Genomic DNA, 14,488 nt, shown 5'->3' with positions numbered 1-14,488 from the left:
TCATAAGTGTTCCTTTTATCTAATTACACCATTTAAACAAATTATTGTGTTATCAACTTTAACTTCCTTCGTTCCATGTTGATCCTTCTATTCATATATATGTAGGTGTACATCTTTATACATATACATCATTATATTCGCAAGCCCTCAACTCATATGACAGCCAACAGGATTAGCCTCCTTTAAATTGTATTCCATAAATCGCAAGCAATTCAAATCGATTTCCGTCAATCAGCAAGATGACAGTTTGGAAATCCATTAGACTTTAATAAGGAAGGGGAAGCACTTGTAGGGCTTTTGGACTGGGAGCAGGGAAGTGATATCGGGAATGGGCCGGTGAATCGTTGGTGAAGAGTTGGTCGATGGCTCGATCGCTCGTGGAAGGCATAAAAAACAAAATCGCAAATTAAAGATTCGAAATGCTCGCAGTGACGACTTTTTGACTTGAGGCGTTTCTTGGCTTGTTTCTCGGCTTCTATTTTCTGGCCAGCCGCCAGACAATGGAGCACAAGGGAGACAGCTGAAGAGTTGACAGTGGACAGTTTATATTATGATTTTGGGGCAGCGTCTTTGGGGCCCTCCAACTACCAACTCCCAGCCAGGAGTTGCATAATATCGTTGTTTGATTTTCGCTGAATTTATCTGCGTCTCGGTGGCTCGGATGCGACGGCTGCTTCCTTCTGCACACGAAGGCAGATGCAGATGCCGATTCATTGCGCCTGCGATTATGGATTCGGTGTAGCAAAAATGCTCAAATAATGGCAGCCGCAAATATTCCCACGAATCTCCAGCCATGAGGCATCGCGCAGGCAGCAGTAGCTATCCGCCAATTGCTGGCGGTTCATGTAAAATTAACATTGGATTCTATTCAAAATCAGAAGTGATGGTCGTAATCACCATCCAGTGGAGCTTCTGCTGCTTAACGTGACTTTAATGGCGGGCTGATTCTGGCTCCTAACTGGTTAGTTCCTTTCATTAAAAGATATTGACAATGTTTTGTTGCTTGCCCCTTGCGAATGACATTGAGTCTGGCGCTCTTCTCATTAAAAACAGAAAATCGCGCTGCATGCAATCATAATGAATTGCCCAATAGATAACTAACAAACGATCTGAAAGCAATAAAATCACAAGTTGACGCACCAAAAAACCTTGATTTTCCGTTTAGATTTAAGAATATTCCAATTAAAAAATATTTCAAATAAATCAAAAAATATTACCACTTGGAAAGAGCTGTTAAAACTTTTATTCGATGCATTGAAATAATGGAAAACTTTATTAGCCAAAGAAATACGTATGTATCTGTATAAGTCAAGGACTTAACCTTTTGCAGGAAAAATCAAATCATTGCCACAACTATTTAATTTTGTAAGTCAAACAAGCACACACAAAATTAACACTCCCTTAGTGAAACTGTGCACATTGAGCAACAACCTTAAAAGGTCGTTTTCCATTCTGTTGAAAAGTAATTCAGCAAATTCGGTCGGTACAAGTAGAGTCGAGAGCCCAGGCAAAGTGTCAAATCATTGTAGAAGTATCTAAGAAGCCATCTAGCCTATATTTAACCCCAAACTATCCATCACAGAAGCATGGATGGTGGGCCCTCGTGCAATTGCGGCGTTGCCTTTGCCTTTTGTGAATTGAAAAACCATTTAACTCCCGTTAATTTTAACGCCCGTTTTCTATGCCAACCCAGTTAGATTGCCACACAGTCGCCGAGCCGAAAACAAAAGCGAGAAGCAGCCGAAATACGTAATGCAAGCGATAATTATTGCCTACAGGCCACCAAAAACCTCTCCGAACAACCAGCAAAAGACCCCAACCCCCACACCCAAAAGGAAAAAATAAAACACAGAAGCCTCCGTGGCCTAGTCGCGCAGCTGATTGAAAAGCGAAGAAGATTTGCATAGAAACGTGCGATTTTCGGCATGGCGGGGGGCCCCAATCGTCTCGGTCTCAGTCATGCTGGGCCACCAAAAGTATCTGCTGGATACTCTGGGTGATGCACTCACACATGGCTCTGTCAACGTGCCCGCCAGCCTGAGAACAATACTAGCTGCCATCAATTGCTCATCCATTCATGCCGTCATTCATTCGGCATTCGGCTTTTGGCCAAAGCCTCTGTTTCCTCGCGCGAATGCAGTAGCCACATTTTGTTGATTTAATTGTTAACTTTTTTTTTTGGGAAACTGTGATTTTTGGGCACGGCTTCTTTTATCTTTGTCTAATTTGCTCACATTTTTGGCCCTTTTCCATGGGAGGAGTCGCTGAAATGATGTTATATGTGACTGGTGAGGCTGCTTTTAAAAGTTTTTTTTTGTCTAAACCCACATTTGTCAAGATCAATGCTGAAGATAGCCCCATGATTAATCTTCGCAAGCTATGTTTTGAGTAGCTATGTTAAATGTTTTATGCAAAATAGAATTTATTAAACATAAGCTTTTATGTTCAGAATCCTTGAAAGGTTCTCAGACTTTCTTAATTTTTGTAGCACACCTTGAAATCAAGGAGATATGGAAATAATATTGCTATAGATGAATATTTATCTTGCTTGGATATAAATTCACATTTATTTTTTAAGCATTGGGAAATGCTTCACTTTCTCTTTAGAAGGTTTTATACATGATTTTGGTGCACCTAGAATGTTCTTTATTGGCTGATAGTCACTGGTCAATAAATGACATCAATTTATGTTGCTTTCAAAAAATATATAGTATAAGTATAAGACGTAATTCGTTAAAGCCACAGATAAATCACTATTAATCAGACAATACAATAAGGTTAGTTAACTAACCTGTTGGGAAGAATAGAACTCCAATCCCGCCAGCATTAAGTGCATCATCCATCCGGAATGTTAGCCAAACCAGATAGGCGGGTGAAAAGTAATGGTAATGCCCAAAATCTTAAGTCCCGAGCTTATCTGTGCTCTGGTGGCCAATTTATCGCCACTGACAGCTAAACAAACGAAAGTGATATCTTAGCATTTGAACGTAGTGAACAATTGTGTGCTAATGACGAAAGACAAGCGGTTGGCCACCAGAGAAGCGAGCATGGGTACTTATTGCCTCGGTTGTGTCAAAGTGCCGGAGTGGCTTATAATATGGTCACGGACTGCGGGCCGAGGACTGCAGATGCAAATGACACAGAAAAAATTTGATATTTTTTATTGAGCATTTTACAAACGGCACAACAAACCGCAGGGCATGACCTCCGACCGTGCAGAGCCCCAGCCACGAAACCCGACGACGACGGAGTCTTCCAAAAGGAATCACGATGGGCCCAATCGTTTTTGTGCATTAAAATGCAGCCGAGATTTATGTAAGCCGCGGCCAAAGTTGCCCAGCTGGTAGCGCAGGAACCCCTCATTATCGATCGATATAGGCGGCCAGACGAAACAGTCGATGAGAGACTGACTGACTGAATGCCTGACTGAGTGGGGCCAGGAACCGCATATAATAACTTGATCACAGGAAAATCATTTATTGTGACACGATCGCCAATTGGGAGCCGATAAGCCCTGTCTTGCAAGGAGATTCTCCCCCACTCGCCATTAACTTGTTGTCATGCTGTTTGATTGCCCAGCTTGTTTGCCTTTTCCCTCCGCTGATTAATATCTCTGTGGGACCTAATTGTGCCGAGATAAAATAAACACAGTTCCGCGAACTTCATGATTTTATTATTTGTGTGTTTGCTCGACTACTTCGGTATCATAGAGCATTTCCTCATCCACTTTGCCGCCATTTGGGCTATGAAGTAAACATAAGATTAAAAGTGAATTTCGAGCGTTTGCGTATTTTATGACTCTATTAAGGGGTTTCACCACTCTAATGATCCAAAAAGTGACCGGAATCTATAAACTGCGATATAAAGATTGAAAAACACGCTAGTATAAAAACAATTTTCCAGACTTTCCGAACATAAATCATATTTACATTGTCATAGCACTCACACTGAATTATTTGTTTTGGTTATTCATAGGTGGTCAGCTAGTAAATTTTGGGGTTCTTAACATAGGAGTAAAGCTTTCAAATCTTTATAATATGAAGAATATCATGATTTCTAGTGTTAGGCAACGATAGAATATGCAAATCTGTAGCAGACGCACCCGCTGGCAGTTGCTTTCCACCATGATACGTGGGTAAGAATCCGTTGGTCTGTGTGATCAATCGTTGATACCTAATGATTTTTTCCAGTGTGCATGATGTCGTTGACTCATGGGATATCCCTAGGATGGTTCTCGCCCACTCTGCCCACTCTCATCTCCGACAACAGTCCAATTGGCCATCCAATTGACATCAGCGAGGTGAAGTGGTATGTCAGCAATGGAAATAGTGAATTTAGATGTAAATTTAACTGTCATCATTGAGATTTCCAGGATCGGTGCTGCTTTTGGAATTGGGTGTCTGATTTGTAATATGCTAATTTGCGTCCCGGTCTCGTATTTCGGAATTAAGAAGTGCATGTACTTTGTGCCCCTACCAAATATCGTAAATATAACTTTGCCTTGGCTTTACAAAAAAAAAACATGCATTTTTTTTACAGCTTAATTGGATCTTGATCTACTTCGCAAGCAAATCACTGTATTTTTATGTGTGCCGCGTCCTTTTGGGATTTTCTGGTGGCACTTTGGTGGTTTGCTTTCCTGTATTTATCGCGGAAGTATCTGATAATAGGTAAGTCATTCCAAAGCAACTACTTGCCAAGTCGTATAATATTCAGACTAGTTTAACCACAACATTCCTTAAGCGTTCGTGGAACTCTAGGCTCTTTTTTTATGATGACACTCTGTAGTGGTATCACAGTGGGATTTGTATTGGTCTATTGCCTATCCTACCATGTGCTTCCATGCGTCGTCATTTTCCTGCCAATTCTATATTTGTGCCTGATAATTCCGCTTCCTGAGCCTCCACAGGACCTTCTGAAACGGGGCTATGAAGAAAAGGCCGAAAAGTCCTTTTGCTTTTACAAGAACTTATCGAAGGATCCAGCGCAACAGGCCGAAAATAAAGCTGAATTTGACATATTGCGAAATAAAGTTCTCGCCAGCGGCATAACTGAAAAGATTACTAGTGCTGATTTCTGTAAGTTTAAAATTGATAATATAATAAACACATTTAGGAAATTTTTGTATTACTACTTCTTGTAGGCAGCACACTTATTGTATCAATACAAATGTATGGCCACTTTAACATTATTATTTAATTCCGTTGACACTTTACTTCTTTAGAAAAAATGTTTCACCTTACAATGACAAATTTGTATCTTCAATTCAATTTAGTTAACAAGGTCTCGGGAAAAGCATTTGGACTGATCGCCGTTTTGCTACTCTCCAATCAGATGTCGGGATCCTTTGCCATCTTCAACTATTCGTCGACCATCTTCGAGCAACTAGGTAGCAGGATGGAGCCCAATCTATGTGGCATATTTCTGGGTGTTGTGCAGATTTTTGGTTTGATCAGCGCCGTTTTGCTGGTGGACCGCGTGGGTCGTCGGCTCCTTTTGATCCCATCGCTGGCCGGAATGGGTTTGGCTGAGCTGGGAGTGGGTCTGCTGAAGTCCTTTGCCTCGCAGGACTTTTTACACAACAATGGTTGGATTGCACTAACCCTAATGGGCATTGTGTCCTTCACGGCGTCAGCGGGCATAGTGGCTCTTACCTTTGTCATCATAGTTGAGCTTTTGCCCTTTAAGGTAAGCTCGGCTACGCTTCTATGTCAAAGGATTTAACTTAAAACTCATGTCCTTGCAGATTCGCGCCCCTGGCATCTCCATCAGTATGTGCGGACTCAGTTTATCCGTATTCATTGCCCTCATCACTTATCCCGTCCTGATCAACGATTATGGAGTGCATATCACAATGTTTGTGTCAGCGAGTTTCTGTCTACTAGGTTTGGCAGTTCTGGGGATATTTTTGCCTGAGACCAGGGGCAAGAGCATTACCCAATGATGGGCTAATTAAGTAGAACCAGTACATATCGAATTCACGTAGTTAAGATAAGTGATAAACGGCTAGGTTTGCGAAATCGATCCTAAGTGATAGCGATATACTTCTAAAAACAAGCCATAACAAATAGAAGCAACCGTATTGCTAAGAGAAAATGTATAAAAATTCATAATAAATGTGTAAATGCAAATAGGTCAAATAAAATCCAAAGACTGTTTACAATGACTTCGTCAATCTTAAGTAAATATTGTCACCTTACTCATGCAAAGTTATGCAAATTTGCACAATCTTATTGCTGCTATCCAACAGTTCAACGGTGAGATTAGCCCGACTGCCAAGTGTTTTTTTTTTCTTTTTAATTTACAGACTTCCCCAGACCTCTTTAAATGGGAGCGTTTAGCATTAATCAGCGGTACTACGCTGCGACTACTTAATACTTATCTAATCTGCAACACTTTTACAGTCGTCATTATTGTTTACGATTGCCAGAAGATTGGGAAGTTGGCTTATCTGGCGTGATTTCCACTACATAAGCTCTTGTCACTCAAATTAAGAACCCTCAGTTGGCACACGAGCTCCTAGTGGTTAATTCGGAATCCAAAGCGGAACATTTTCAGGAGTCCTAAATTAAATTAGGCAATATGACTTATGATTCAAGTCCATCGCAGCAGTTTAGTGTTTTTAGTGCGCGGTACCGATGGCAATTTATTGCCACCATGACTGGTGGGTGAAAATACAAGACAAGGAACCACAGTAGAGCATTTAATAAAAAAGTTGACTAATCCCAGTGCATATTATGACGCTGACCCATGGAATTGCCGTGGGATGGCTGTCACCATCTCTTCGATTGCTCGGATCCGACGAAAGCCCTTTGGGGGATCCCTTGACCATTACGCAGGCATCCTGGTAAGCTTGTTACCCTGCCAGTGGAAATAACTTTGGTTGAACTCATTGATGTTCTCAGGGTTGGATCACTTATCGGCCTAGGCTCGCTGACCGGCAATATAATCTTTGGACTGCTACTCGATCGATTGGGCCGTAAAGTGTGCATGTATTTCCTGGCCATACCCAATATGGTAGATAAAGTTCACATGTTCTACAAGGGGTTTCCCAAGAGCTTGAGTCACTTCACCGCTTTCTTTTCCATTCGCTAGATCTACTGGATCCTTATCTATTCCGCCCAAGACGTTACGTATCTGTATGCTGGCCGATTCCTGGCGGGAATGTCCGGAGGTGGCTGCTACGTCGTCTTGCCCATATTCATAGCCGAAATAGCCGACAATAGGTAAGTCGCGTCATTATTCTAGTGACTGACAACATTTCGGATTAAGGGTAATCTATTAATTATAGATTATTTCAAGTTTTACGTGCACTGATAAGCTCAGACTACGCTCATATATTCAATAATATCGGCTCACGTTTGTCTAGCTAATAACGATTAGATATAGGTCGGGGAATTATTGAATATTTGGAGTGAATTACTTGGAATTTAGCAAGTGGGAAAAGAAATCAATCTAAGGCATTTCTTTTAACATAACATAACATTTAACTTGAGTATGGTTGGGAAAGGTCATTTGCAGATTTTAATAAATTTCGGCAGAAAAAATATATTAATAAAATTGACGGCAACGCAATGCTTATGTTCAATTTTAATTTTATTTAATTTTTCAAATCATTTTGGCATCATTTTTGTCGATTGTCAATATTTAGTGGATATCTATCTATCCATATATTGGTTTCAGGTCGTAATAAGTAGTTTGAATGTAGGATGAATGATGTTTGAATGAAGCCAAAAACATTTATTGTCTAATTTAATATAATTTTATATACTAATTTTAGTGTTCGGGGAGCGTTATCGTCCATGGCCATGATGTACGTTAGCATCGGCATGATGGTTGGCTTTACATTGGCCTCGTATCTCTCGTACTATCTGATGCCGTGTATTATCGTTGCTCTACCGGTGGTGTTTATGCTGGCAGTTATTGGCTTATCGGAGACACCACAATATTTGCTGAGACGAGGGCGCGATGACCAGGCCGAGAAGTCTTTCTACTTCTACAAGAATCTGACACCACCCACTTCCTCCGACAAGGAGGCTTCTCAGCATGACGCGGCTAAAATTGAGTTTGACACATTTCGGCTTCAGGTTCTCAGCGGCGGCGTCACCGAGAGCATTTCTTGGCGAGATTTCAGTGAGTAATATACAAATTATCTTTACCTACGGTCTGATTAAATAATTGTCTTACCCTTGCAGTCAACGTACCTACACTAAAGATATTCGGCCTGATCTTTGTGCTGATCATCTGCAATCAGCTGTCAGGAAGCTTCGCCATCTTCAACTACACATCGCACATTTTTGCTGAGCTGGGCAACAACCTGGATCCGAACACCAGCACCATTGTGGTCGGAGCTGCCCAGCTGGTGGGAATCTTCAGTGCTGTCGCCCTAGTGGACAGACTGGGTCGTCGTGTTCTGCTCCTCACCTCGATGGGTGGAATGGGATTGGGTGAGCTGTCCATTGCACTGCTGAAGTGCTTCGCATCGGAGGAGTTTCTGAACCAAAATGGATGGCTTCCTTTGGTCATCATGTGCCTTGTGGCCTGCATTGCTTCACTAGGAGTTATAGCCCTGATCTTCATCATCATCATTGAGCTGCTCCCAGCTAAGGTGAGTGATTCCGAATCACTGAAAATCTTGTCCAATTTAATATTGAAAAATATTACTAATTGGTAACAGGAGTTCTCCAGCTGTAGCTTCATCAATCTATCTTCTTTTCCTTACCAATTGCAGATCCGCTCCATTGGCACCTCCTTGAGCATGGCCACATTTAGCGGATTTATCTTCGTGGCTCTGAAGATCTACCCCACAATGATCTACGATCAGGGCCTGGCTGCCACCATGTTCATGTCGGCGGGCATGTGCCTCTTCGGATTCATTGTCTTGGGACTGTTTCTGCCGGAGACCAAAGGAAAGCTGATGACGCACTGATGACATCAACTTCGGGCCCAGCGGCCACGCCACTTGGCTGCTTTTGTTGGCGGTGTGGCGCATTGCATAAGCTGCGGGATCCCAAAAATGCTCCCATGTCAAGAGTACTCAGTCAATAGTTTGTAGCACAATGGCGGCATCGGCTCATTCTGAACTCTTGAACTTAATTCAATTTGTGAGCATTGCGGTTTTCTTTCGGATATCTGTACATAGAAATTTTATTTAATAATTTGGCCGGGAGAAAGTCTAGGGTCTGTGATCTTGTGATTGATAAGCGCAAAAATTGTAAATGAATAGGCTTAAGTCACCCATAGCTTTTATTTAAATAAATTTGTATTAAATTAGATAAATTTGTATTAGTTCGATTTATATAGATCGAGCACTTTAAAAACGCATTTTTAAATAGTTATTGTTTATATTCAGAAATAGTAAGTTTATGTAGTTAATAGTAGTTTAAGGAAACTAAATTTGATGTATTTGCCCTTTCTTCCTAACTTTCGATGGTTTTTCCATATCGGTTCCTGCTATCACAGTTTTGTTCGCCACCTAAGTGGGCTACATTTCGCAGTGATAAGCCTGCGATGTAACAAGAAAACTCTTTTTCCTAGCCGCTTTCCTGCGATAACTCCGCAGTGCAAAATTAATGAACTCGCAAAAGCCTAGAAGATAAAGCCAGCTAGGGCAAAAAGCCAGGCAGCCGAAGATCCAAAGAGCCAAACAATGACTCATAAATTCAACACAATAAAAATTATTTATTTTGCTTCTACGACGGGCACTTTTCGAGCTCTGCAAATGCAGTTTCAGTGCAAATTAAGCGCTGCAAAGTGAGTGAGGAGAAAAGAAAATTTGATCTCTATGACAGGACACACAAATCTCGCTCAGATCTCCAGAGACGATGCCAGCTCAAACAAAGCCCAGATGAAGTTGGAGCTGGAGCTGCAGTCGAAAAACCCACAGAGCCACAAATCTAATGCTCACATTTTTAGTGGGGGGGAGTTTCTTATTTCGGGAGTACATCCACAATCGCATCCACTTACCCGCCAACGTTGCATCAAAATGCAGTTTCATAATTTTCACACGTTTTTCCGTCACTCACTGGAAATGGGATCTAGTCGGCCTGCTGACAGGCGGAAATTTGTAACAACTTCAACTTAGCTGCACTTATTGCAGTTGGGCTAAGTGCAAATGTGGCGGCAGACCGCAATTAGCCGCTGCTGATTAAGTTGATAATCAGTTGGGTTGGGATGGGATGGGATGGGTCAGCACTGGATGAGTTGTCGGAAGTCTGTGGTATGGTAGCATATACCTCAGTGTGTGGGCCACGGAACTGTTGCAACCAACCACTCCTGCCAAATCGAAAGAGGCCCAAAAGTTGGACAAACAATCGCGACTAATGCCAGCAATTGCTCATTGTTGCGATTACGAGTATTTGATTTGTGGCAACACGGATGCCAATTGTTTGGCTTTGATCGGCTGCAATCGGCTGAAAGAAAGCCGCGTGGGCAATCCACATCCATTGTCTGCCCTGCATGACCATTAACACGCAATTTTCCATTTGACCGAAATGTCAGTCTATCTTGTTGCTGTTCCACAGTAGCAACACGAATTTCGGCCTTCATAACTCACAATTAGCGCCGAGCGCCACTCACCTAGTGATCTCCATTGATAACCAAACCGGGATGACAACGTCGCAATTGCGGGTGAAATTATTTCTCGATTTATATATTGTGCTTTGCGAAAATATTGAATTCATTATTGTTTGGCCGCTGAGTTGGTATTGTGCTTTTGGGAAGTCGATTTGGTAATTGTGAAAAATTGGCTTAAATGTTTATATGCTCTAATTTTGTGAATGGAGATTGGGGCTAACCGAATTTCGCATTTCTTTTGATCACGAAACTTATACAATCGCTGGGCTTCAATGATTAGGTTCTTTTTCGAAGAGTTTACATAATAACAGATTCCGCTGCTCATTGTCGTATAAAAACTAAAATAGTTTGGACCGAAGTTGACTGAACTTTAACAAAAATAAAATACATACATACATACATGGTAAACAGCATTTGCATTTTAGACGTAGAAATACGACGAAAATCGTTTAATATGCATATACACATTGGCATACTTCCAAAAAAACCTGACTTGTCGTGTGAAAACTTTATGGTAAATAAGGCGGCGGATGAAAAACATCTCTGATAGTGTGGCTGTCAGCAGAAGTTATCTTAAAACAGCTGAAAACACCTCACACTCATATATTAGACATGAGGTCAGAGGTGGTTAGGTCAAGTGAAGTGCGTGAAGCCTAGGTTTAATATATAGAGATATCAAGACTTTTTGGAAGGTATTCCCAGTAAATCAATGGACCTTGTCAAACAAAAGGAATTGTCAAAGGATCGGGCATTAAAAAGCAATTTATAAATGCTAGAAAATTAATTAAGCACCACACAAATTAGGTACAAAAACATATTTAATTTGCGCTTCCTGTCAGTGGAGCATTTATTAACCGTCTGCCAATAAAATAATTAATAAGAGTACCTTTGTCCCGCCAACATCGACTTCAGCATCTTAAAAAGGTCATTAAATCATCCTCAACTGACGCGGTTGCCAAGACAAAGCCATCATTATTTAAGAAGTGCTGGCCTGGCCTTTAAACATGAATTATAAATTTATGTTAGAACATTAATTTAATGCCACCGCCACTTGGACGAAAATTTCGCCACATCTAAGATTTATGAAATCCAACGAGACCTGTTATAAAATTAGCCACGATCAGCAGCTTAAAGAATGGTCAAGTGTGAGGATAGGATGCGAGGGCCAAAACACCATTTGGCCAAAACCATTTGGGTCCGTACAAAGAATGGGAGACCTTTCTATTTTCTATAATGCTAATTTATGTTAGCCGGGACAGCTTTATTTCTATAATTATTATGTAAGATCGTGCAGTCACCAATACACGTAGCAGAAGAAGAAAACCTATTAACTAGAAATGATACAAAAAAAAACGAATCATGACGCAACTTTGCAGAATCCAAACTATTATATAACTTCTGACCCTGTAGGTTCGAGCTTTGGATGTGGCTAATTATTGTTGGCAAGGTAAAAGTGAAGTAGAATTAGAAGTTATTAATTGATTATAGCATTTCAAGAACGATAATGGTGAAAGTACTAAACGAGAGTTAAAAGAAAGTGAGTTTTAGCTAGATTCTTTGTGCTAAGTGACTGGTAAATTTCAGCTACTTTCGATATAAAGGTATGTAAATAAACGAGTTGTAAGTATCTTTACAAGGCACAAGAAGGGTTCCAAGGCATCGTTACCTCGGACTGAAGCAATTATGTTGAGTGCAGCAGTGGCGTTCCAAGTGTGCCTGCCGTCGGCAGTGGCAAGTTGTTGTAAATTTGGTTATAAAACAAACACAAATGACATTATTCGCACGAAGACAGGACGGCAAGTTGGCCGAGCTGCCGTTGCAGCTGTTGCAGCACGACTTTCTTTGGATCTTCGCAGCAACTGCCACAACTGCCACAACTGCAACTGCAACAATCAATTCGACAGCAAAGCCGACGACATTTGCGCAGGCGCAGGCGCCTTTGTTGCGCTTCAGCTCCAACTTCCGGAAATCACGCTGCTTGTTGTAATAATGTTTTAGCTTTTCTCGGCTCTCAGCCTCTTTTTACCTACGGCTTTGGCCAAGGAATGGGTCAGGTCGGATGGGTAAACGAAATGTGCACGCGAGCGAAATTACAAAATGCGCACAGTTAACGTAAAATTTGTTTCGCCAAAGTTGTTAAATTTTTTCAATTATGCAAAAATAAAATTTTAACACAATCTTGTGGTGGCGGTGGGTGAAATGAAGACATGAAGGCAAAGGCACGAAGCCAAAAGCCGAAACTAGTTGCTAGTTGTTACAACCCATCGAAATGGGTTATGAAACTGGGCAGGCATTCACCTCCTCTAAAGGGCAAAACTTGGCATCGGGTGAGAGGTAATGGGGAAGTCCCAGATCACTGGCCACATCTAGAAAAGAAAATTTATTGGTATAATTCACGGGCTTAAAGAAAGCCATGACGAAAGTAAGAATTCATATTAAAAACTCAATTTAAAACTCATAGCAACCATACTCAAGTGAAACATTGTAATATAACAAGCTAGTTTTTTTACACAAAAATTAATAACTATGACTCAAAAGAATAGCCTAACACATTGGGAAAATTGTCCAGTCATCTCTGGTCAGGAAATATCTCACTTAATGATTTAGTCAATGAAGATTCCCAGAACATGGCTCAGATTTTGCAGATTTTAATACCCCAAATAAAGTAAGAATATAGCAAAATAACGTAGAAAAGCTAATACGAATTTAATTGATCGCCGACTACCGAATCTACGCCAAATTGACACCTTGATTCATCCTCAGACCTGGCCGCTCCCCAAGTAGGTGGCTAAAGTCAGACAATCGTTTGGCCCTTCCTCGGCACTTAATTCTTTTGATTTATATGTACGAACGAGCTAGAAGAGCAACCGAAATGGCCTTCCCAAGTGGCAATCAATTCTGGCCGAGCTGCGCGACTCCAGAGCCGGGTATTCACACCCCGGGGGCATGGAACACTCTGCACGTGTTGACTCCCAGTTGAAGTCGATGATTTAGCTCGCCTCGTTACCTCAACGCCATTTGACCCCGCGGCAATTGTGGTAGCCACGATTCGTCGGCGGTCTACCAGACTGCCACTCCGTGGCAGTGATGACAAAGGTACCCCAAACTCTACCCAGGGTACTGCAAAAAAATATAAGAATTATAACTAAAATTTAAATTAAAGAAAGAAGCTCCGTTTGGTTAAAATCAGCTTGTAGTGCCAATATCCAATGTTTGGAGAACCTTTCTTGTACGATTTTTGCAAGATTTTAAAAAGAGACAGTCTCCATTATATATATTTTATTTCTTTATTTAAATTCGTATGTAAGATATTTGTATTTTATTTATTTAATATTTATTTAATTTATATTTAATAATTTAATATTAAATAACTTTATTGATTCAAAACTACTATTCCTCTAGCGCTTACCAATATAATATATTGTTTAAATGTGTATTGGCAATGTAAATTATTGGTATGTTTGCTTTTTTTTAGACTGAACTACCAATATTTGGGCCAGCCACTTCCCATCACTGCTAACAGTCGAGGGCCTATTCATTTCTTTGGTTATCAGAAAGGCAGCGATCGCAGCAATATGTTTTCTATATGCCTCATTTCTGCACAAATCGCTTGACCTTAAGCGTTGCTGTAATTTATTTGTCGTTGTCGCAATTTCCCACACACACACACACACACAAGTCGACCCGATGATTTTCCCGCTGGGGTTGTGTTTCATTTTCTCTAGAAGCTGCGAACCGTATTACGTTGGCTTTAGCAGTTTAGGTTTGTATCTTGTAGCTTATTTTTCTCCTTTTGGGCCTGGGTTCATTCGGTTAGTGAGGTTGCGCATTTGTAGGTTATTGTGCCTGCCCTGGCATCTGGAGGTTATGTAATGTCTCCGCCGCTGCCATTGTTGTGTTCGCCCGAGCTTTT

At 41.0% G+C, this 14,488-nt stretch overlaps 2 protein-coding genes across 5 annotated transcripts; both read left to right on the top strand.

Annotated features, from left to right (window-relative positions):
- Positions 1-3,930: 3,930 nt before the first annotated feature.
- On the top strand, positions 3,931-6,144 carry LOC6614220 (facilitated trehalose transporter Tret1-2 homolog). Of its 4 annotated transcripts, none has more exons than XM_002038629.2 (7): positions 3,931-4,131; positions 4,191-4,308; positions 4,373-4,484; positions 4,540-4,670; positions 4,744-5,078; positions 5,276-5,688; positions 5,747-6,144. In XM_002038629.2, the coding sequence occupies exons 1-7, from the start codon at positions 4,080-4,082 to the stop codon at positions 5,942-5,944; spliced, it is 1,359 nt and encodes a 452-aa protein (XP_002038665.1). In that variant the 5' UTR covers positions 3,931-4,079; the 3' UTR covers positions 5,945-6,144. The 4 variants fall into 4 exon arrangements, with proteins under 4 accessions (XP_002038665.1, XP_032577247.1, XP_032577249.1 ...); XM_032721356.1 differs by having other exon boundaries at positions 3,931-4,135; XM_032721358.1 differs by lacking the exon at positions 5,747-6,144 and having other exon boundaries at positions 5,335-5,393.
- Positions 6,145-6,497: 353 nt separating this feature from the next.
- Positions 6,498-9,287, top strand: LOC6614219 (facilitated trehalose transporter Tret1). Its single transcript, XM_002038628.2, has 7 exons — positions 6,498-6,664; positions 6,730-6,847; positions 6,906-7,017; positions 7,096-7,226; positions 7,781-8,133; positions 8,196-8,608; positions 8,732-9,287. The coding sequence occupies exons 1-7, from the start codon at positions 6,583-6,585 to the stop codon at positions 8,927-8,929; spliced, it is 1,407 nt and encodes a 468-aa protein (XP_002038664.2). The 5' UTR covers positions 6,498-6,582; the 3' UTR covers positions 8,930-9,287.
- Positions 9,288-14,488: the final 5,201 nt, after the last annotated feature.

The sequence above is a fragment of the Drosophila sechellia genome, chromosome 3R (genome assembly GCF_004382195.2).
Source record: "Drosophila sechellia strain sech25 chromosome 3R, ASM438219v1, whole genome shotgun sequence".
Lineage (NCBI taxonomy): Eukaryota > Metazoa > Arthropoda > Insecta > Diptera > Drosophilidae > Drosophila > Drosophila sechellia.
The sequence above is the reverse complement of the archived record's forward strand: the minus strand, read 5'-3'. Positions and strand labels throughout refer to the sequence as shown.

Excerpts from the sequence above, each read along its gene's own strand:
- LOC6614220 (XM_002038629.2), top strand. The coding sequence starts at position 4,080 with ATGCAAATCTGTAGCAGACGCACCCGCTGGCAGTTGCTTTCCACCATG. Across the intron at positions 4,671-4,743 it reads GCGGAAGTATCTGATAATAG|CGTTCGTGGAACTCTAGGCT; the intron begins GTAAGTCATTCC and ends ACATTCCTTAAG. Across the intron at positions 5,079-5,275 it reads GATTACTAGTGCTGATTTCT|TTAACAAGGTCTCGGGAAAA; the intron begins GTAAGTTTAAAA and ends AATTCAATTTAG.
- LOC6614219 (XM_002038628.2), top strand. The coding sequence starts at position 6,583 with ATGACTTATGATTCAAGTCCATCGCAGCAGTTTAGTGTTTTTAGTGCG. Across the intron at positions 8,134-8,195 it reads CATTTCTTGGCGAGATTTCA|TCAACGTACCTACACTAAAG; the intron begins GTGAGTAATATA and ends TTACCCTTGCAG. Across the intron at positions 8,609-8,731 it reads TTGAGCTGCTCCCAGCTAAG|ATCCGCTCCATTGGCACCTC; the intron begins GTGAGTGATTCC and ends TACCAATTGCAG.